The 23,152-nt window shown below is 41.8% G+C and overlaps 1 protein-coding gene across 1 annotated transcript; it reads right to left on the bottom strand.

Moving 5' to 3' along the window:
• Positions 1-311: 311 nt before the first annotated feature.
• LOC112267381 (mitogen-activated protein kinase kinase kinase kinase 5-like) lies at positions 312-23,142 on the bottom strand. Its single transcript, XM_042297244.1, has 32 exons — positions 22,937-23,142; positions 20,306-20,639; positions 13,747-13,804; positions 12,798-12,888; positions 12,559-12,623; positions 11,775-11,830; positions 11,598-11,645; positions 11,258-11,300; positions 11,076-11,148; positions 10,832-10,963; positions 10,432-10,494; positions 10,216-10,297; positions 8,939-9,055; positions 8,672-8,753; positions 8,487-8,539; positions 7,977-8,038; positions 7,796-7,840; positions 7,658-7,678; positions 5,601-5,646; positions 4,736-4,895; positions 4,438-4,538; positions 4,317-4,358; positions 3,848-4,003; positions 3,058-3,118; positions 2,850-2,952; positions 2,528-2,586; positions 2,232-2,335; positions 1,789-1,966; positions 1,591-1,659; positions 1,337-1,429; positions 1,083-1,206; positions 312-990 (listed from the first exon to the last, which is right to left on the bottom strand). The coding sequence occupies exons 2-32, from the start codon at positions 20,411-20,413 to the stop codon at positions 894-896; spliced, it is 2,592 nt and encodes an 863-aa protein (XP_042153178.1). The 5' UTR covers positions 20,414-20,639; positions 22,937-23,142; the 3' UTR covers positions 312-893.
• Positions 23,143-23,152: the final 10 nt, after the last annotated feature.

The following is a 23,152-nucleotide window of genomic DNA, read 5'->3' as shown; positions in this document are numbered from 1 at the left end:
ACTTAATTCCGGGACACTCAAATTAGTATGCCATATTACGTTTGGTATGGTTACATAAAACAGATTGTTACAAAAGGCAAAAATGAAAGTGGGGTGGATGGGTAGGCTTATAACCCAAACATCTATCAACCCAAAGGTTGCGATTTCAAATATCATCTCAGATAACTTTGGCATTTTAGCTAATTAGCAACTTTTCAACGATTTACTACTTTTTAGCTACTTTGCAACCATTTAGCACATTAGCTAACCCTTCCCATAACCCTAACCTTAACCCTTTAAACTAACTCTTAAACTTAACCTTAACCCTAACCCCTAGCCTATCTAACGTTAGCAAGCTAACTAACTAATGTTCGCCCCCTAGCTAGAATTCGTAACATATCATACATTTTGCAAATGCGCTACATATTGTACATTTTCACAAATTCGTAACACATTATACATTTGGAAATTCATAACATATAATATGAATTGTAATTTGTAACATATGAAATGGGTGATGGAAATCCATAAATTAATACATACCATACGAAACATAACATATCATACCAAACGGAGTGTCTCTGATTCACATACAGAATAATCTGATTCACATACAGAATAATACGAAATGCTCTGAGACCAGGTTGCAGCAGAGGTCAAGTACTGTAGTACTGTTACAGGATAAATAGGTATTTGTGGAAGAATGAATGCACATGTGTGTCTAGGCACACTGCCTGTGTGGGCTGGCAGTGGAAGCACTCCATCTGCTCCTAGATTGTGAGGGATGAATTCTGTCTGTGCTCCTTTAAACCAGCAGCACAGCAGTGTTGTTGGGCATGGACACAGTGCCATGGCTGCTGCTTGGAGTGTTCACAGTGGTGCTACCTTGAGATTGGTCCCATGTGCTAGAGTTCTCAAGGTACTGGGACATAGTTCTCTGCAATCTCCAGGATGTACAGGTTACAGAGCCCAGAATTATCCTCACTCTGCCGTGTCTCCATGACAACTATCCTGCAGGGGGTTATTAATGTGTTAATCAAAACAATATTTACTTGATTGTGTGTGTGAGTGTGTATCCCATGGAACTATACAGGCACACATACCGGTCTGATCCCACTAGACGGAAGGTCTTCTTGGGGTCTGTGATCTCCTGCAGTACGTATGGGCCCTCTCCTCTTCTCTGCCAGCCATGACGCCAAACAGCCAGCAGAGTGTTCTCAAAATACACTGAACCGGACAGACGGAGAGAATGTGCATTAGGTCCTCCGTCTCCCAATACCCCCCCCACACACACACCCATCAAACCTCACAATGATTTATCATGATGACCATGCTCCTCTACTCCTCCCCTTCTTACCTACAGCTTCCACATCAAAAGTGAAAGTAGTCTCAGCTTGAATTATCCGGTGGCTCCTCTGCACCCCCTCCAGGTCCACAATATGTACTGAATCTATTCAAAGGCGAGAGAGGTACACACACATTAGCCCTTCCTACAAATTTCATTTTCCTCATATAGATTAATAGAGACACCGTCATTCAGGGGTTTAAACAGACTTGGTCTGTAACTAGCCTACTCTTCCTGTGGATGGTGATGTTAACAACATGACTTACTCTCAATGAGCACCAGCAGAGTGTTACAGTCCAGCTGGTTCACCTGCACTGTGTCAGAACACCGGCTCTCTGGAACACAAACACACAGTTACAACACAACTGTAAGATTGGTCCAAACTAAGAACAAAGCTCACAATTCCATTGGACAGTATGTTCATAGAAACAAGCATGCTCTGGGATGTGTTCAGTTCATAATACCTAAGCCAGTGTTGGTGAACCAAGAGGTGTTGGAGTTGAGGTTCATGTTGTCCAGTTGAATGGGCTGCTCAGGACTGGGACCCCTGTGTACCCCAATACACACTAAAGGGTACTCCTGCTGCGGTGCCACCATCATCTCAAACACATGCAGGGGACTGGGCAGGGGGAAGTCAAAGTGCTGCAGGGGACAAATACACAGTCAGGGAAGTAGTCAGGGAAGTAGTCAGGGTCTGACAGCTGTGACAGTAGACGTGACTACAGGGTTGTCTCTAGTAGGGAGAAAACTATTTGAAACGGTGTGAAACAGTGAGCAATTATCTGAACTTATCCAATAAGATATTTTGCAAACTGTTTTGCTATGATGTGTCCTACTGAAGAACCCAGGAAGACAGTGGGCAGCAGGATGATGAGAAGGGATGCTGTGGGATCCTGTGTGTACTCACCTTGATGAGCATGAACTTATGCATGGGCTCGTACCACTGCAGGAGTACCACACTGGTCTCCAGGGCACAGCACAGGAACACACAGCCCTGCTGCACATTACTGGCTGCATGGAGCAAGGGGGACGGGACAGAAGAAGACCTCAGCATTCTAGTATAACAGTCATTTAGCAGACACATTGATCTAAATCAACATTGACTTCAAACCCACTCGTGTTACAACTGAAGTTCAGTGACCAAACCGCCTGAACCCTTTAGTTATCAAGCTAAACAGAACTTCTCAACTTCTCTTTTCTCACCCACTGAGCAGGTCTTGCAGCCTTTGGTGTCCGGTATCTTACATGACACCGAAAACTTCCTGCAAATAAGAAAGAAAATGTATGTTGATATGTAATACTAACTACAGGGGGAGACATTGTTATAATCAACAACAAACACCAGGGTTGTATTCACTAATAACGAAGCGGAAGGAAACGGGCCGAAATAGGGGTGGGACTACTACTGAACTTAATAAGAAATAAGAATAAGAAATGCTTGTTAGGCTTTTCTGTTGGGAAAGGCTTTGCTACGGTGTTCACTGATGAATAAGACGCAGCACTAGCGTATGAGTTGTAGGGTTACCTAGGCAATAGTCTGTGGGTTGGCAAGGCCACCATTCGCTGCTCCTTTCGGGCCTGCTCACACAGCTCCTTCAGTAAGTGAGAATGGAGCTGGGATGACTTACCTGTGGGCGAAAACACACACACACACACACACACACACACACATTTCAGTCTATTTATTTGACAGATGTTAGTACTGTAGAATGTCTATGGCTTGCAGATCTCACCTGATATTGACATGAGGACATTACTAATGGTGTAAACCCAGCTGCACTTTCCTGGATAGAGCTGCAGGAGAGATTCGGGCAATGAGAACATTTCAATGGTTTTCAAGTTAGGTAGAGATTACAAGCAATATCAAAGCAAAATGCAATACTGCAGCTATAACATCCATTTTACTGAATTGTACAGTCATACTGTAGCATGAGCTTAGTCTCTCAAACAATACGCTTAGCCTCACTGTAGCTCTGGTCCAGGGTCTTAGGACACGTTCAACACGGGACCAGATCTAGCCTCACTGTAGCTCTGGTCCAGGGTCTTAGGACACGTTCAACACGGGACCAGATCTAGCCTCACTGTAGCTCTGGTCCAGGGTCTTAGGACACGTTCAACACGGGACCAGATCTAGCCTCACTGTAGCTCTGGTCCAGGGTCTTAGGACACGTTCAACACGGGACCAGATCTAGCCTCACTGTAGCTCTGGTCCAGGGTCTTAGGACACGTTCAACACGGGACCAGATCTAGCCTCACTGTAGCTCTGGTCCAGGGTCTTAGGACACGTTCAACACGGGACCAGATCTAGCCTCACTGTAGCTCTGGTCCAGGGTCTTAGGACACGTTCAACACGGGACCAGATCTAGCCTCACTGTAGCTCTGGTCCAGGGTCTTAGGACACGGTCAACACGGGACCAGATCTAGCCTCACTGTAGCTCTGGTCCAGGGTCTTAGGACACGTTCAACACGGGACCAGATCTAGCCTCACTGCTGACATAGAAAGACATTAGAGCAGATTCTCACCAGCTCCATGGTGGCCTCTGAGCTGTTCAGGTTGAGGGTGTAGATCCCCTCGTCTGCTCCCAGGATCAGGTGGTGGTCTTTGGTTGTCGGATGGTCCCACGACGTTGAACAATTCACTTTCAACGGACAGCCATGGAATACTTTCTTAAAGTACACCTAGAGACGAGGTGGAGAACAGGACCCCATATTCATAAACTGTTTCCGTGTAGGAGAGCTGATCTAGGATCAGTTACCCCGTGTCCATATCATCAGAATCATTATGATAAACAAAACAAAACATATCCTAGATCAGTACTTCTAGTCTGAGACTCTTTATAAATATGGGCCCAGGAGTCACTGTCATTGTTCGTAGTGTGTGTATAGTGTTCCAGATAAAGGTGTGAGTACGTCTCAGTGCATCAATACAGAGTTACAGTAACTGTCGTAAGATGTAGAGCAACATACTCATGAGACTGGTGGACAAACTTACTGGAGGTTTCTTCAGCACAGGGCTGGCACATTCAACTGGATCCTGCAACAGAAAACAGACACATACTCTAAACATGCATATTGGAATGAAATGCTGTTTTACTTCCTGGTCCCATCCATACCTGGGGGGGCTGTCTCCTTCTCCTGTCTTTCTTGGGGGGCAGCTCAGGTGGTTGGAGGTCCGCTGGTCTGTCTGTTATGTGTAATGGGAAGGAAACAGGGTCTACAGGGGACACAATCATGTTGTTACTGTACATTAGAGAGCATGGAGAAGATGTGCTTCAGGGTAAATGTCATAGGTCAAAGGTCATTCACTGTATATGGTATACAATTCAGAAGGGACAACAGGGCTATCAAATGAAGATCCTATAACGGTAACTGTAGGTAACAAATAGGGATAAGTGTGGAGCTGACACTCACCGGAGTTGACGTTTCGCTGGGAGCGCGGACGGGGGACGGGGCGTGTGTGGGTGGCACTAGAGGTCCGGAGGAGGGGCGAGGGGGCGTAGAGGGAGTGAAGTGTCTGGCCACGTTCGTCCTCTCCTGTCACAATCTCCTCTGAACTGTGACAAACTTTGGGCTGTGTGGGCACAGTGGTGTAAAGTACACTTAGTAAAAATACTTTAAAGTACTACTTATGTAGTTTTTGGGGGGTATCTGTACAATACTTTACTATTTATATTTTGGCTAACTTTTACTTTTACTTCACTACATTCCTAAAAAACTTTTTACTCCATACATTTTACCTGACTCCCAAAAGTACTCGTTACATTTTGAATGCTTAGCAGGACAGGAAAATGGTCCAATTCACACACTTATCAAGAGAACAACCCTAGTCATCTCTACTGCCTCTGATCTAGCGGACTCACTAAACACAAATTATTAGTTTGTAAATTATATCTGAGTGTTAGAGTGTGCCCTTGGCTATCCGTAAATAAAAAATAAAAAAACATGAAAATGGTGCTGTCTCGTTTGCTTACTGTAAGGAATTTTGAATGATTTATACTTTTACGTTTGATACTTAAGTATATTTAACTTTTAGACTTTTACTGAAGTAGTATTTTAACGGATGACTTTGTTGAGTCATTTTCTATTAAGGTATCTTTACTTTTACTCAAGTATGACAATGGGGTACTTTTTCCACCACTGCGTAGGAATATGAAGCACTGGAATTGTGGCTTTAATCAACTTTATGCTGTAGGCTATGTCAACACTATATTCATAGACACATGGGATATGTAGAGGTAAGAATGGCCATAGTTTAGAAAATGTAGTGTTTGTTTACCTTAGGAGGGAGTGGGGGTGGGATGTCATCTCGTGGGATTGTTACACTGTTCAGGGAGAAACAGAAATAGTTCAGTGTTTCAGATTGTTGTTTTCATCCAAATCTTCGGATCTCTTTTCCCATGCAGCTCTTATATAGACGGGTCGACTGACAATGTCACGAAAATGATGTGCGCATCAACTTCAGTGTACTGTAGTTGAACTGCAGTTATACTGCACTGTAACTGCAGTTACACTGCAAAAGAAAACAGTGTTATTTTGGACACAGTATTTGTAGCGTACTGCAGTTATACTGCACTCTGACCACAATCTTTTTTCCTAAGGGTTGGCAAAAATTCGCTAGCTAGCTAACCAACAACTGCAACGATGTATTTGAGAGACATCAAGTGCTCATTGTGCAAATGTATTTATGTTTTCAATAAACATTTGGAGACTAAAATATAGTTGAATGTTGTCACCATTCTATGCCAACCCTATTTTGTCCCATTTGTGTTTGTATTTATTAAGGATCCCCATTAGCTGCTGCTTTGTTACTCTTCCTGGGATCCAGCAACATTAAGGCAGTTATATACCATTTAAAATATTACATTTCATAACACTGACTGGCAACAGAGGGCTGTCTTGATGTACAAGGAGTTGACTCCTAGTAGGGGGGTATGCATATATGTGCTTGTGTAATCATGTCTTTGCAGCTGTTTGACCCAGTGGGTGAATAAACTTGCCTTGAGTTTTTTACTAGTTGTCCGTGAGTTTTTACTCTGTTTGTTCAGAACATAACAGTTGACATTGTCGGCAGGATTCACCACGATTTACAGTCGAACTAGAGAGTCCGGAATCAGTGAAACAGGAGCCGGCACCAAAAACAAGGTAGGCACAGTTCCTATAACTTTTACCATTCATTCTGACATCTTGGGAAGATGAGAGCCGTAGGCTGAACCAATTATAGGATACGGACCTAGAAAGCCTGAGTTTATTCAGTAGGCTCATTGTGTAATGACCAGTCGTAAATATTTGGTGTAGGGTAGGTTCCGTAAGGATAGGTCCTGAGTGGAGCTGGTTCTCCTCGAGATCCGTGGGTGACACTACAGTGTAGGGTAGTTTCCGTAAGGATAGGTCCCTAGTGGGGTTGTTCTCCTGCAAGATCCGTAGTTGGGACGAAAGTCCCAGCCGTGGTGGCCGTGAGGCCGTAGAGTGTGCGTGTGTATGGATAAATTATCATGCTTGTGTACTAGTACGAAAGGTTGTAGAGAAGTAGCCCATCTAGAAGGACAAAGGACAGAAATGCATACCATGGAGAATAGGAAATATCTGAGAATATCTGTGCTGATGAAACATTGTCAGTGAGTGGGAATGTGGATGGTGATATAAGGTTGCCTATAAGTTCTGGATGAGAGCCCCATCCAAGATATTCAAACGTTGTTTGATCATGATTTATGTGTCTTAGCAGTAGCAATAAGGAGAGAGGTTGGTTTATGCCCTATTGGGGCGGGGAACTGTGACAGATTATGCGGAAATAGGGAGACAATTGTGAATAATTTTGGTTATGTGTGTTGTCAACAACAGTGATATGTGAAGCGTGACATGTGTATAAGACAGCTGTTTGTCCCAGTGGGTGAATAAACTTGGTTTGAGCTTTGTACTAGTTGTCTTTGAGTTTTTACTCCATTTGTTCAGAACCTAACCATGGTAAAGACAATGATGTTGAGCGAAGTCCATCCACTCCATCCCAACCGAGAAATACAGTACACTCAAAATAAAAAGGTTATTTGTCATAGGAGAACCCTTTGATGAACCCTTTTTGGTTCCACCTAGAACCCTTTACAAAAAGGATTATCCGAAGAACCCTTTTGGAACCCTTCTTTCTAAGAGTGTACATCCGGAATGGTATTCACTAAAGTGTCTCAGAGTAGGAGTGCTAATCTAGGATCAGTTTTATCATAATGGATAAGAGAGGTGGTGCTGATCCATCAGCACTCCTACTTTGGGACTGTGTGAATATGGGCTCAGAAATACAGATGAGAGTGAATGGGTGAAGTAAGTCTCAGTAGGCTTGCTTACCCTCTGGTGCAGACGGTCGGACTGTGGAAAGAAGATAGAGAGAAGGGAGAGAGGGTTGTCAAACAGCTCAGATAAATGTACAACTGAAGATATTTCAATAAACTAATGAATGAATAGTCAAGTGTGCGTTGTGATTACATGTCCACGTCATCATAGTCATCATCTGAGTCCATGCATTGGTCTCTATGGGGATGAGAGAAAGGGAAGGAGATCAACACACAACAACCCATAGGATAATTTGTCCTGTAAGTTGAAGACTTGGAGATGATGGAGACATCAGTCAGTGTGTTATTGGTTTGCTGAGCAGTAATCACCATACCTAATTAGGCTCTTGTCGCTGCCAGTGGATCCCAGTGTGTGCCACTGCACTGTAGACCGTACCTGAAGTACAGAAAGACAATGACAGAAGACTCTGATCAATAAGATACGCAGGCCTACATTTGTATCCACACTAGGAAGCACAATGGTACACAGGCATGGATACACCACAGGTACAGTGGTGTAAAGTCTTAAGTATAAACTATCAAAAGAAAGAAAGTCACACACTCCATGTATAATAAATTCCTTTATTTTGATAGTTTATAGTTTATTCGCCGTTAGTCAGCACTATTATTCTGGGTGTGCCGCTAGCTCATGTTTTTTTATGCAATGTATTAAGTAAAAAAATACTTTAAAGTACTACTTAACTCGAGTAGTATTTTACTGGCTGACTTTCCCTTTTACTTGAGTAACCTTCTATTAAGGTATCTTCACTCAAGTATGACAATTGAGTACTTTTTCCACCACTGCCCACACACTCATATACACTCATACACACACACACACTTACCATTGCTTCTGGTGAGGCTGTCTTTACTGGCCTCCTGGTGTAGAGCTGCTCCACTGATAACACACACACACACACACACACAAATCCAGTGATTAGTCGCACATCTATACAACCGAGTACATTTCCTGGACAGGTTCACAAAGGAAAATAATAATTATATATATATATATATATATATATCTCACAGCTGATGTCAGAGTTGGTTCTCTCTGCCTGGTTGTGTCTGTTAATGGAGTAGATCCTTCTCAGGGAGCCGGGTACCACAACCTATAGGAGATATCACCATAAAGCCATGAGTACTGCATTCTTACATTTTACATGTCTTTTACAATGTGTGATCATGTTTATTGATATGTATCATTCATGTGTATTGTGTATACAAAGTATATTACTATATGATATTACAGTGTGTGTGTGTTTGATTGTGGAGGGTATGTGTGTGATGCTCTGACCTCCACGTCTTCCTCCTCAGATGGCAGCGAGGGCTTCAGTTTCTCAGGGTGACGCAGCTTCTCCAGCAGATCCAAGATCAGATCCTGTCTCAGACACGTCTGGGTCAGAAACAGGTGCTGCAGGAAGAGAGAGAAACAGAGAGAGACAGAGAGAGATAGGGAGAGAAAGAAAGAGAGAGAGAGAGAGGGGGGGGGGATATCAAGGAGACAAAAAGGCGTACAGTGATTACAAGAGATGAATAGATGAGCCCAAGTTTCAACTTTATTTGTGGGCTAGTACATGAAGTCATAGGGCAGCCATCAATAGACACATACACTGAGTGTACATAGGCTGACCAGGTGAATCCAAGTGAAAGCTATGATCCCTTATTGATGTCAATTGTTAAATCCACTTCAATCAGTGTAGATGAAGGGGAAGAGACAGGTTAAATAAGGATTTTTAGGCCTTGTGGCATGAACTGCAACGCTGCTGGGTTTTTCACGTTCAACAGTTTCCGGTGTGTTTCAGGAATGGCCCACCACCCAAAGGACATCCAGCCAACTTCACACAACTGTGGGAAGCATTGGAGTCAACATGGGCCAGCATCCCTGTGGAACTCTTTCGACACCTTTCCCTAAATAATTGAGGCTGTTCTGAGCGCAAAAAGGAGTGCAACTCAATATCAGTACCATATTCTTAATGTTTGGTATACTGAGTGTATACAATAGGCCTACTAGTGATTGACATTAGCAGCAGCACAAAAGTATAGCAAGCCAAAGTCACCTAATAAGTAAAGTGCTCAGTGCATTTTCAGATCATCTAGTCAACAATATATCAACAACGTGCCGGCAAAAACAAAAAAAAACATCATCAACGTCAACACCACCATCATCAACAACATATCACGGTCGTCATCCTCAACATCATCATCCCTAGCCTACCTCCTTCTCTTCCCTGTATTGAAAAGGGCAATGGCCATAAGGGTGAAGGAGTGTTTGGACCTGTTAGTCTTAAAAGTGGGGGATCTAAACTGGGAGCCAGAGGGTAGGACCTGGAACTCATGTTGTAGGGGGTGGGAACAGTCAGACAGGATGGATTCTTCCTTTCTCACCCCTTCTCTGTTGTACAGGTCAGACAGTCTACTCTGCTGCACTCCTGTGATCTTACTGCCCACTTTCACTATTGTAGCTAGTGCATTTGAAGAAAAGTGAGGGAAGGAGAAAGAGAATCGGTGGGTGAGTGAGTGAGATCGAGCAGAGAAGAGAGACATTCTCTGTGTTTCTTGAGGTTTACTCACTGTCAGCATCTTTGAGGCACTGGGTCTCTTCTTAGTGTTCCTGATCAGCATTGCCTTGACAAAGTTATAGAAAATCGAGGACCTAACATGAAAGTGGTGGAAGAAATACTGTTGTTTTAACCAACTGCATATTACAGACTAGATTAATTGACGGAATTAAAGAATACAGGTATCATTGCCACAGCCCAGGTGGATAGTAATGGTTTTACTGCATACCATTTGGCCTTTTCCTTTAGTTTAGGAGGTTGGTAGCCACTTTTGGACATGAGGAACAGCACCCTGAGATAAGACAAGACTTTGATGTGAGGTTTGTGTGTCTGTCTGTCTGTGTGTTTTTGTGGATGTGTGTCATCACAGGTCGACATTGTAACTAAGAATGAGTTCTTAATTGACTTATTTGTATAAATAAAGGTGAAATGAAACGTAAAAAAGTGGGTAAACGGCATGTGCGTAAAGGTCAGGCATGAATATACATACAACTGGAACATAAGGGGGTGTAGAAAGAGGAACGTCTTGATTCTTTCTGCGGGGAGTGTGAATGTAAGAAAGAATGTTGTGTGTGTGAGAGGAATGATTTGTGTGTGTGTGTGTGTGTGTGTGTGTGTGATTACCTTACCTTAGTGGGTGCACATCGAACAATGGGGGCTGCAGCTCAGCCAGCTCGATAGCAGTGATTCCTACAGACCACATGTCACACAGCTCGTTGTAACCCCCCTTTATCGCCACGGCAGCCACCTCTGGCGCCATCCTGGAAGACACGGGCAACCGCAACCGCTACCATCAACATCAAGACCATCTGACATCAGATACAACCTCAAGAAGAGCCAAAGGGAGGGGACTCATTTGACCTTCAACCTCACCAGTAAGGAGTCCCGATGAAGGACATCCGCCGTGCCAGAGTAGCCGTGATCTGTGCCGAAATCCCAAAGTCCGCTAAACAGCCAGATAAATGCGTCACTTGTTTAATGTGAGGACAGAAAATGTATGATTTCGGTGTCATTATTTACTTCCTGATAAGTACTAGGGCTTCACAGTCACACACCTAGCTTCACCTCTCCAAGGTCATTCAGAAGGATGTTGGCACCCTGGACAACAGGAAGAAGAGACAAAAGCCATCACGACAGAGCAATGTGTATAGTATATGCTGTCTGGACAGCATGAAAACACAACAAACATTGCATCATAACTTAAAGCAAGCCTTGTCTCAGCCAGAACGGCCCTTAGTGACAGACTAGCGTCCTGTCTAGGAGGTGTACTAGTACATCAAGTTGACTCATGCTACTGAAACAGGAGATAGGCTCCTGCCCCTATGGGCCATTCATAACCGTTATAGAGGCATGACTCATCCCAGCAGATTAGGGAGTCAAACCTGTTCATTTCACCTTTATGTCTCTGTGAATCTTCTTCTGGCCATGTAAGTAATCCAGACCCTGCAGGTAGACAGTTAGAACACTGTTACGTGTTGATATCAAAGCTGGAGATATCAAAACTATTACCTAAAACAGCCAAGTGACATGTTATCCATGCTATATTGTAATGTGTGATATGAGTGATCTAACCTGCAACATCTCCCTGCAGACAAATGCAATCTGAAGCTCAGAGAGAGGTCCGGTCACTAGAGGGAGAGAAAAGAGGGTGTGAAGTAGGACACTGTTTTATAAACTCTGTTACAGTTGTAGATCGTAATCTGCTCCAGTTCACCCACACACACGCCCACACACATTACTCTGGAAGACCATGTGACAAATGTCATAAGAAGCACAGCAGTCGATAATGATGAGTAACTTATGATCACTCAAATTAAATCTATGAAAATCGGCGAATGCAGAAGATGTTTTGGGCGGAGGGGTTTTTTCAGCGTAATGGTAAATGGTGATACACTCTTAGAAAAAAAGTGTTCCAAAAGGGATCTTCGGCTGTCCTCATAGGATAACCCTTTTTGGTTCCATGTAGAACTCTCTGTAGAAAGGGTTCTACATGGAGCCCAAAATAGTCTTCAAAAGGTCCTCCTACGGGGACAGCTGAAGAACCCTTTTAGGTTATAGATAGCACCTTCTTTTTTTTTTACAAGAGTGTAGGTGACCTTTAAGAGTGTTGCTGTGTTTGAACTTTGTGCACGTCCTAACGTGACAAAACTTCCTGCCAGAGGTACTTCACAGAGTAAATCCTGCTGGTTGTGAGACTGATCTGTAGTCAAAGCCTGATTAAACAGCTTTATATCTCTTTCATCCACACATACTGTAGATCACCTCTCACCTTCTGTTAGTCTAACAATTTCACCTTCCTCCTCAGAGTTTTCACAGTTAATACATCACAAATCAACCTAAGCTGACACACACACACCATGGTAGACATCCTGGAGAGAGCCTCCTCCACAGAACTCCATGCAGATCGACAGCGTGTTGGCCCTGGAAACACACACGCATGTCACACACACGCATCTGTCACATTAAAGGTTTATATTCCCAGTAACTTTATCATGATCACAACTGATAATATTCCCAGTTAGTCTGTATCATCCCATTCCAACTAGAGTATGATATGTGGCTGTGTGTGGCAGGGCCTGCTCAGTGCCCACTCACCGTATATAGCTGCCATAGTAGGCCACAATGTTGCGGTGCTTGCAGCTCTTCACTATGACGATCTCCTGCTGGATTACTGAGAAGTCCTCCTCTGTGTGGGAAAATGTCATATTATTTTATATCATGTTCCACACTGCAATGTATATGGATGCCAGATGATGTCACAATATAGCACCACAACATCATCTTGGTTTGTAACCAATTCTTTTTGTGGAACGGTAACATTTGACAACGGCATTACCTCGGAAATCTGATACCAATGTGTATTGAAAGGTTTGTTTCTTTCAGACCTGGATTCAAATACTACTTGAAATCATTTCAAATACTACATTTGTGCTCAATTAGGCTTGCCTGTATAGAATGACCAAACTCCACCCACCTGGTACTCCAGACAGGTTAAAGCAAACGCTCCAAGTATTTGAAAGATATGAAATAGTATTTGAGAACCAATGATGTATATAAACCCTGGATTGCTGATGCTATGTATTGGCCATTGAGAGGCTTCGAAGCCACCGGTCGGCCATCTTGGCACTCCCCAGTAGGTGCTGTCCTCCATAGGAATGAATGGAATTCTACAGTATTTCAATTAAATGTTTCAAGGACAAAATTACATGTATTTAAGTATTTTTTTGTTGTTGTAGTGGGGACAGTAACATTAGTAATCTCAAAAAATCATACTTTAAGGATAAAAAATATATAGAGATATTTTTTAATTTGTATGTTTAGCTCACATAATATAATTTAAAGTATGCATTAAGGTGTCTGTAATAGAATAAACATGGTCAAATTAATATAGACATTAATAAATGCATTTCTATAGATTCCAAGATGGAGGCATGGTGGCTTCAACACAGCGCCCCCTATCAGTCATCTAGTGTATATCTAAATAATTGATTTGAGCCCATGTGTGGTCTCCAGTATCTGTAGTAACAAAGGGGGGTTATTTTACCTGGCTCCATCTTGATGACCTTGATGGCTGCCAGCTCCCCGTTCTGCTTGTTCCGAGCCTGAGTAACAGACAGCTGCATCAGTCAGTGGACTTGTTATGGAAGGGGAGCATAGCCTGATTTACTGACCTCAGGACAGATCATGTTGCGTCTATGAGTTTATGAGACAATTACTTTCCATTGAAAAATTGTGTTCATTATCTGTTGAGAGTTGATATGGTGTAGCTTTTCTGTGGCGTTCACTGTTTTGTTTACTGTGCTAAAAAGATCTGTGGTCCGCTGTGAGGAAACACCTAACAGGACAGTCCTGTCCTATTTACTTCAGCATTGCCCAATCACACACCCGACATACACTAGAGACCACCAATGAGAGACCCTGTTTGATGGTTGACACAACAACACTAAACATACAGTTGAAGTCAGAAGATTACATACACCTTAGCCAAATACATTTAAACTCATTTTTTCATAATTACTGACATTTAATCGTAGTAAAAATGCCCTGTCTTAGGTCAGTTAGGATCACCACAGCTTTTATTTCTTTCATCACATTCTCAGTGGGTCAGAAGTTTACATACACTCAATTAGTATTTGGGAGCATTGCCTTTAAATTATTTAACTTGGGTCAAACGTTTCGGGTAACCTTCAACAAGCTTCCCACAATAAGTATGGTGAATTTTGACCCATTCCTCCTGACAGAGCTGGTGTAACTGAGTCAGGTTTGTAGGCCTCCTTGCTCGCACACACTTTTTCAGTTCTGCCCACAAATGTTCTATAGGATTGAGGTCAGGGCTTAGTGATTGCCACTCCAATACCTTGACTTTGTTGTCCTTAAGCCATTTTGCCACAACAAATGGGAATACCCATTTGCGACCAAGCTTTAACTTCCTGACTGATGTCTTGAGATGTTGCTTCAATATATCCACATGATTTTCCCACCTCATGATGCCATCTATTTTGTGAAGTGCATCAGTCCCTCCTGCAGCAAAGCACCCCCACAACATGATGTTGCCACCCCCGTGCTTCACGGTTGGGATGGTGTTATTTGGCTTGCAAGCCGCCCCCTTTTTCCTCCAAACATAACGATGGTCATTATGGCCAAACAGTTCTATTTTGGTTTCATCAGACCAGAGGACATTTCTGCAAAAAGTACGATCTTTGTCCCCATGTGCAGTTGCAAACCATAGTCTGGCTTTTTTTATGGTGGTTTTGGAGCAGGGGCTTCTTCCTTGCTGAGCGGCCTTTTAGGTTATGTCGATATAGGACTCGTTTTACTGTGGATATAGATACTTTTGTACCTGTTTCCTCCAACATCTTCACAAGATCCTTTGCTGTTGTTCTGGGATTGATTTGCACTTTTCACACCAAAGTACGTTCATCTCTAGGAGACAGAACGTATGATGGCTGCGTGGTCCCATGGTGTTTATACTTGCGTACTATTGTTTGTACAGATGAACGTGTTACCTTCAGGCGATTTGGAAATTGATCACAAGGATGAACCAGACTTGTGGAGGTCTACAGTTTTTTTCTGAGGTCTTGGCTGATTTCTTTTGATTTTCCCATTTAGGTCAAGCAAAGAGGCACTGAGTTTGAAGGTAGGCCTTGAAATACATCCACAGGTACACCTCCAATTGACTCAAATTATGTCAATTAGCCTATCAGAAGCTTCTAAAGCCATGACATAATTTTCTGGATTTTTCCAAGCTGTTTAAAAGGCACAGTCAATGTAGTGTATGTAAAATTCTGACCCACTGGAATTGTGATACAGTGAATTATAAGTAAAATAATCTGTCTGTAAACAATTGTTTGAAAAATGACTTGTGTCATGCAAAAGGTAGATGTCCTAAACGAGTTGCCAAAACTATACTTTATTAACAAACTATAGAAATTTGTGGAGTGGTTGAAAAACAAGTTTTAATGACTCCAACCTAAGTGTATGTAAACTTCCGACCCCACTGAAGCCCCTGGGTGTGCACAGTGGAAAGTAGGCAGACAATAGGGCGGGGTTAGCTGGCGGGGGGCTGGGTTGAATGGAGAGAGATGGTCACTGAAGGAAAGCCACAAAACAAACAGTGCTCCTCTCACAGACCACTGGAAACATTGTGATCGAAGTCAGGCCGTTTCCATGGTGACGTCACTGACATTATTGACAGATTGACACCACACAGATGCAGACACTCACCAGCTCTTATACTCATAGAGGATAAATGTCTTAAGAAGCACAGCAGTCGATAATGATGAGTGACTTATGATCCCTCAAATTAAATCTATAAAAATAGGCGAATGCAGAAGATGTTTTGGGCGGAGGAGTTTGTGTGTGTGTGTGTGTGTGTGTGTGTGTGTGTGTGTGTGTGTGTGTGTGTATAGGTTAGGCTGATTTGTGATTTCTCATTAACTGGGGAAACTTTGGGAAAGAGTAAGGGAGAAATAATTCAGCCAAACAAAAAGTAAGAGGTCATCTACAGTTCTACTTTGTGAAGTACCACTGGGAGGAAGTTATGTTATGAGTTCAAAAAGTTCAAACACAGGGACACTCTTAAAGGTCACGTGTCACCATTTACCATTACAGTGTAACCTCGTGGGGACATACAATTCAGTCCCATTCAAAATCCTATTTTCATTAACCCCTAACCCTAACATTAACCTTAAGCCTAACCCTAACCCAAAAAACGTAACCCTAGCTCCTAACTCTAAAACTAACCCTAGCTACTAACCCTAACCCTAAACCTAATTCTAACCCTAACACTAATTCTAACGTTAACCCTCAACTTCCTAGAAATAGCATTTGACCTTGTGGGGACCAACAAAATGTCCCCAGTTGGTTAAAAAAAATTGTTTACTATTCTTGTGGGGACTTTTACAAGTCTAGTTAAACACGTCCACACAAGTCCACACACACACACACACACACACACACACACACACACAGACACACCCACACACACACTATTTCTTGTGAAGTGTAGATACTATAAATACCAATTACTCTCTCACTTCTTTATTTCCACTTTCTGGCCTGTTGTCAAAGATTGCACCTGGCACAGCATGTCAGTGCATTTTATTGGAAACTCAACCTTATCCTGTCCTTTTTAGTTTGGTACATGACGAGTCAATGCATTTGAGCCTGCGGGATAAATTCTATTGCATGGAGAACTTGAGATTGTGTAAGTAGTTCTTCTGAATGTCACATCAGTAGGATCCCCGCTTACAAACAAAACAAGTCTACTTCCATAGAGGGTAAATCCATTTGAATTGAACCACTTTTTGAAAGTATCCATACATGTTTGCCCATGGAAGAAGTGGTCAGAAAGATACTTTTTGGACCTGAATTCCAAAACATTCAGGAGATAGAGGTGCTCAAATATGGCATACCCCACCATACTATGAGTCATCCATGTCTTCATCACTGGAAAAGATAAACGGTGGAATTTGATGTCATTTTAAAGCTTACTAACAAGGTTGTCAAACTATTATAGAACTTCTTGGAAAATATTTTTTAAATGAAGATTATGACATAAATTTTCGTTTAGTGTCAATTATTGAAAAACACATGAACTCAGATTTGTTTCATATTTCCATATGTAGTAGCTAAAACCCTACCATACATAATCTGAGTTTTTTGTTGTTGATCCCACCATCGGTTGAGAAACAACATGCTCTTGAATAGAGGGTGGGCATCATTTCAATCATTGATTTTTTTCTTCTTCATAGAATGGACCTACCACTTCAGACGACTGCAATTTAGCTGGTACACCATTGACATTTAAATAGATTTACATTTCTACTTCTAATTACTACCACAAAGATGGCCGCTGGTCCACCCATGGTCGAATGTCAACTTAAATGTCTATTCTATCATCTATATTTCTAGGATTTCAATACTTTCCTATGGAGGATTGACGTAAGTATATATAATTTAAAAAACGGTATTCTATGATGTGTGGACCTCCAACCATCTTTGTGGTACCATTTGAAAGTAGACATTTCTATTTTATTCCCATTTTAGTACATTTATCAGCCAAAACTTGACACCTACCCTGTATTCAGGAGCATGTTGTGCCTCAACTGATGGTGGGCACAACACAAACACCTCAGGTGATGTTAAACAGGGTCTAAGCTACAACATATGCAAATATGAGAAGAAGAAAAAAAAGATTTACATGTTTTTAGATCATTTACATTTAAGGTTATCAAAATATTAAATTGTTATAAAAACTGTTTTTTTCAAGGAATTACAAAACTGTTTGACAAACCTTTTCATAAGCTTTTAAATTAAATACATCTCAACTGTTTATCTTTTCCAGTGATCACTGTCTCATGGTATGGTGGGGTATACAAAATAGGTCAACTTTGAGCACCTTTATTCTTGAATGTTTTGGCATTCAGGTCCAAAAAGTCACTTTTATGACGACTTCTACAATGGGCAAATACTGCATGTATGGAAGGTTTAGTTCAAATCAAAAGGGGTGCTATTAAAAAGTGATTGAATTCAAATGGATTTAACCTAGATAGAGGATAGGAGTTGAAGTTCAAAAAAAGAGTCTTCGCTAAATTGTGTACCCAAAAATGTATTCTGCTTTCATAGAACAGTGTGCCGAAGCAGAAGTACAAAGTTACAAACGCATAAAACCCCACAGCTCTTTCAATTACTGAGCTTCATGTTGTAGCCCAGCAAGAACAACTTGCCACGATAATGAACATATGAGACATTGACAAACATTGGCAGAAGTCCAGGTATTTTTCTGGTGTTTATTTTTGTTTCCTTGACCGCCCCCAACTCAGCCCCTCCAGACACTTAACGTAGACAGCATGCAAACCAAACATGTTCTTCCTCTTCCCCACATGCTAGTTAAATAAAGGTACAATTTTAACAAATACAAAAATGCTCACTCAAGGCTGGCCTGTTTCCTTGACACTGTGGGTAAGCAAAGTGCCGCATCTGCAGGTCTCCATCAGTGTTCTGTCTGCTTGTTGAATCAACACATAGGCTTTAGAGAGTGGATAAGTGTGTGTGTGTGTGTGTGTGTGTCTATGTGTGTGTATGTGTGTCGGCTTGCATGTATGTGCCTGTGGGTGAGTGTATTATTGTGAAAGCCCTTGTGGCTTCAGTGCTTTGAATGTGTATTTATTCACTTTGCAGAAAAAAAACAGTTTGCAGACATTGCTACCATAAGTTGTTGAAAAAATGCAAAGTACTGTGAAAATAGAGCAGAATCTATCGATGGCCTCCATTTCTCTCTGGAGAGGAAGTGAGCTCCATATCCCTCAGACTTTGCATCAGTCAGATGTACATTGGACAAGCTCCTGAACACAGCAGCTGGCATACTCTGCCTATGCTCGTTCAGTAAGGCCACTCATGATATTGTAAAATCTTTGTCATTTTTCTACAATACCATTATTGACATTGTAGAGTGTATCAGGATCCTGGAAAAGGGTATACATTCCACATAAGATACACAATTTGCACCAAATGTTCCTATACTGTAGCATTAGCGTCCAGCACAGAGAAGGCACGTAGCAACTGAATGAAATGATCATGGCTGGTGCTGAATAGCACACTCATCATGTGGTGTTCAAACAGGTGCAAAGCACACTGCATTTCTGCAAAGTTCTGTGACCGGCGACAATATGACTTACTCAAGAAATAGAATGTGTCCTTGCAACTTGTAGAAAACAAGTGTTACTGCAGGATACAGTTTGATATTGCCTCCCAACATCCACGCATATCAATGATTAAGCTTCTGTATTTGTTTTAATGGATGTGATGTTCCAACTCACTTACTGGTCACATCCTTTACGCACCTATCCTGATTCAAGGTTAACACATTGTGTATCTAATGTGGTCAAAATAAATGTGTCTTTAGGACGGTGAATTCTCCAGAGCAGTGACAGTTTGTCTTGTTCCAACACAGTTACTGACTGAGAAGACATTCTGCCCATGAACAAAATTGCTACATACAAAGCCACAGTGTAACTGGCTGGGGTTGAGCTGTGAGAGATAAACACAACTGAACTCATGGTAAGAGTATAGGACTTAGTTACCCGAAGAAAGACAACAGATCAACCTCTTTTCCCTGGTGAGCTATGAGCCAATCTTTCACTATTTGAGGAAACAGAACTGAGATAAAGCAAGAGTGATTCAAGTGTGCTTTAATGTAATACACTTTTAGGTCATACAAAGGGCCATATTCATTAACCATAAGTGAAAGATGAAGAGACAAAGGAAACCTGTATATAAAAAAGTTCATCTAAAATCTATTTTTCTAAAACCACTTAACAGGAATTACAAAAAAAAACGAAGTCTAAATTCCCTGAGAATGTGAATGAAATAATCCAACAAGGTTAATTTACTTGAGACATGATTTAGGCCTACATGAAATCAAACCATTGCCTGCCCCCACAAATACAATCTTAAATGGAAAATGTTACTGTTAATCAGACTATTGACATTCGAAACACAGGCCACCATTAGAAGCATGACAAAAAAGTTAAAAGCACAACAACAAGGTAGCATAAAACTCTCTGAAAATGTCCTGGCTGTGAGTTGTTTTAATCTCTGACCTTGTAAACTTCGCCATAGGTGCCTCCACCGACCCGAAGCAGAATCTCAAAGTCCTCCTGGGGGTTCCGGGTGGAGATGTCCAGTGCAGCCCGGTTCTGGGAGTCCATTACTCCTGGGGCATGGCACAAACACACACACACACAGACGCAAACTCCCTCCACTGACTGCTGTTCCTGCTGAGGTGAACAAACACCACACCACACTCTCTCTCACCTTCCTTCTTCACTCACCAGTTAAACCCCCCTCCCTCTGGTCTCTTTCTTCTCTCTCTGTTGCATGCTCAGTGAAGCTCATTTACATTTACTCTGGTTTTCTTTCCTGTTGGGTGTATGTCTGTGAAGGTATGAGTGTATGAAAGAGAGAAAGAGAGAGAGACAGAGAGAGGGAATGAGACTTAGTTTCACCATTGGCTTTTTTACATTATTTGTGTGTGTGTGTGCGTGCGTGTGTGCGTGCAGCTGTGCTACTCGGTTTTCTGTGTGGGTTCTTTCTTGTCACTTGGGCAAGTCTGCAGAGGTGTGAGCTACAAATCTGCAACACCGCTCTCGTTTGGAGCCATTTATAATGGCCTGACTTCCTGTAGAGCAACAGTAGCATGTCGATACACATGAGAAACAAGAACAGTGTTAAACATTAAACCATTATTTGCCATGCTTCAGAGTGGTAGCGTTCATTATCTAAAATATTACTTCCAATGAGGAAACTTGAAAAAAAACATTCTGACGCATTCTTAATTGATTGAATTCTCTGACTACCAAAGGACATAAGTCAAAGGCATCACATTGCTCCAGTATTGGTGATAAGAAATTAGTAAGAAATCAAAAGAGAGAAAACCTTTTCTGGACCTGCTGAGAGCACTAAAAACATTGTTCAATAATATGCATATACTGTTGTTAGAATGACGGCAGGCAATATCGCATAATATTGTCAAATCAAATGTTGTCACATGCGCCAAATACAACGGGTGTAGACTTGACCGTGAAATGCTTACGAGCCCTCCCCAACTATGCAGAGTTAAAAATCATAATAATTAACACAAGAGGAATAAAATACACAAGAATGGAGCTATATACAGGAAGTATCAGTACCAGATCACTGTGGAGCTATATACAGGAAGTACCAGTACCAGATCACTGTGCAGGGTATTTGAGGTAGATATGTACACAAAGGCAGGGTTAAGTGACTATGCATCAGGATAGATCATAATATGAGTAAAATAAAGAACAGAGTAGCAGCAGCGTATGATGATGAGTGTGAAAGTGTGTGTGCGTTTCTGAGCATACAAGAAAGCCCAAAGTGTGTCTGTCAAAGGCCATAGCACACAAACACCCACTGGTGTTTGCCATAGGCATATAGCAAGCAACCACAGATAACCTTCATTAAAATAACGAAAGGGCAATTAAGGCCTATGGGATAGTACGGCTGATGATCAGGTTTGAAATGAGACTATTTGGCGTTAGTTGTGATATGTATATGACAGTGTGCACTAACTGATAATAGAAATGTCACTTTATAATGGAGTTTCAAGGCAGAAAGATAAGGCAGAGAGATAAGTCGATGCCTATGTCATTTAAAGGTTTGGCCATAAAAGGAAGTAATGTCTTGCACTTGTGCAGTCTCCTAGAAACCACACATCACCACTGAAAAAGAGATCACTGTTGCATTAGGCACAGGCTATATCACATACCACATGCACTAGCACAGTGTTCCCCAACTAGAAACCAATGGTTTTTCTGAGCAAAAATAAATACACATTTGTATTTTTTCAAATGTTCATTGTTGGACATAAAATACTGTAAAAACATCAGGAAATCACCTCCAAATTATTTACTTTTTGGAAATCTTTTCCCAAGTATTCCCATGCATAATAGAGATACTATAAGTGATTGTATACAAATGTAAGCAAGGATTGAAATGATTATGTTTAAGTCAAATATTATATATGTTAGGGATTCTTGCAGTCAAATTGCAGTCTACAAATAATTTGTAATGCTGTACCGGCCCCCTGAGCATCCCCTCAAGAAAAAATCTGTCCCCTGCTGGATCTAGCTGATGATCCCAACAGCAGTTTACCACCCTGCATCCCACTGCTGCTTTGCTTCTGAAGCTAAGCAGGTTTGGTCCTGGATGGGAGACCAGCTGCTGCTGGAAGTGGTGTTGGGGGGCCAGTAGGAGGCACCCTTTCCACTGCTCAAAAAAAAAAAAAAATCCCAATACCCTGGGGCAGTGATTGGGGCCATTACCCTGTGTAGGGTGCTGTATTTTGGATGGGATGTTAAATGGGTGTCCTGACTCTCTGTGGTCACTAAAGATCCCATGGCACTTATCAAAAGAGTAGGGGTGTTAACCCTGGTGTCCTGGTTAAATTCCTAACCTGACCCTCATACCATCACCTAATCATCCCCAGTTTACAATTGGCTCATTCATCCTGTAACTGTTCCCCTGTAAATGAGAATGTGTTCTCAGGTAAAATAAACAAATTAAAGTTGATTTGCTAATTAGCACAACACTGTAACTATAGAACATATTACAATGTGAGAGCAATACTAAATATACTGTTTTTACAGCAACCAATATATTTATCTTAATAGTTCATACTCCATCACAACAATAGGAGGCAGTAAATTTACCATGCAGCAGTCATTTTGTTTGGGTAGGAACCAGGAACCAGGAACCAAATTGGTTTCAGTCTAGTGGTAGTAAAACCATCACATTCAGGCTCCTCGGTGCATTCACGTCATTCGAAACGCTCGTCAATGATAATTATAGTGCATATATTTGGCCATTCGTCTATATGTTCACAAATGAAACATACTGATTTGTTGATCATATGCTGTCTCCAATGC

Source organism: Oncorhynchus tshawytscha, linkage group LG14 (assembly GCF_018296145.1).
Source record: "Oncorhynchus tshawytscha isolate Ot180627B linkage group LG14, Otsh_v2.0, whole genome shotgun sequence".
Lineage (NCBI taxonomy): Eukaryota > Metazoa > Chordata > Actinopteri > Salmoniformes > Salmonidae > Oncorhynchus > Oncorhynchus tshawytscha.
This window is presented reverse-complemented; position numbering and strand designations above follow the sequence as displayed.

What these genes read in the sequence shown, in the direction of transcription:
- LOC112267381 (XM_042297244.1), bottom strand. Translation starts at nt 20,413, where the DNA reads ATGGACTCCCAGAACCGGGCTGCACTGGACATCTCCACCCGGAACCCC. An exon ending in AGATTCACAGAGACATAAAG is followed by an intron (nt 11,301 to 11,597) that starts GTGAAATGAACA and finishes CCTGTTGTCCAG; the next exon opens with GGTGCCAACATCCTTCTGAA. An exon ending in CCTTGGAGAGGTGAAGCTAG is followed by an intron (nt 11,149 to 11,257) that starts GTGTGTGACTGT and finishes CTGGCTGTTTAG; the next exon opens with CGGACTTTGGGATTTCGGCA.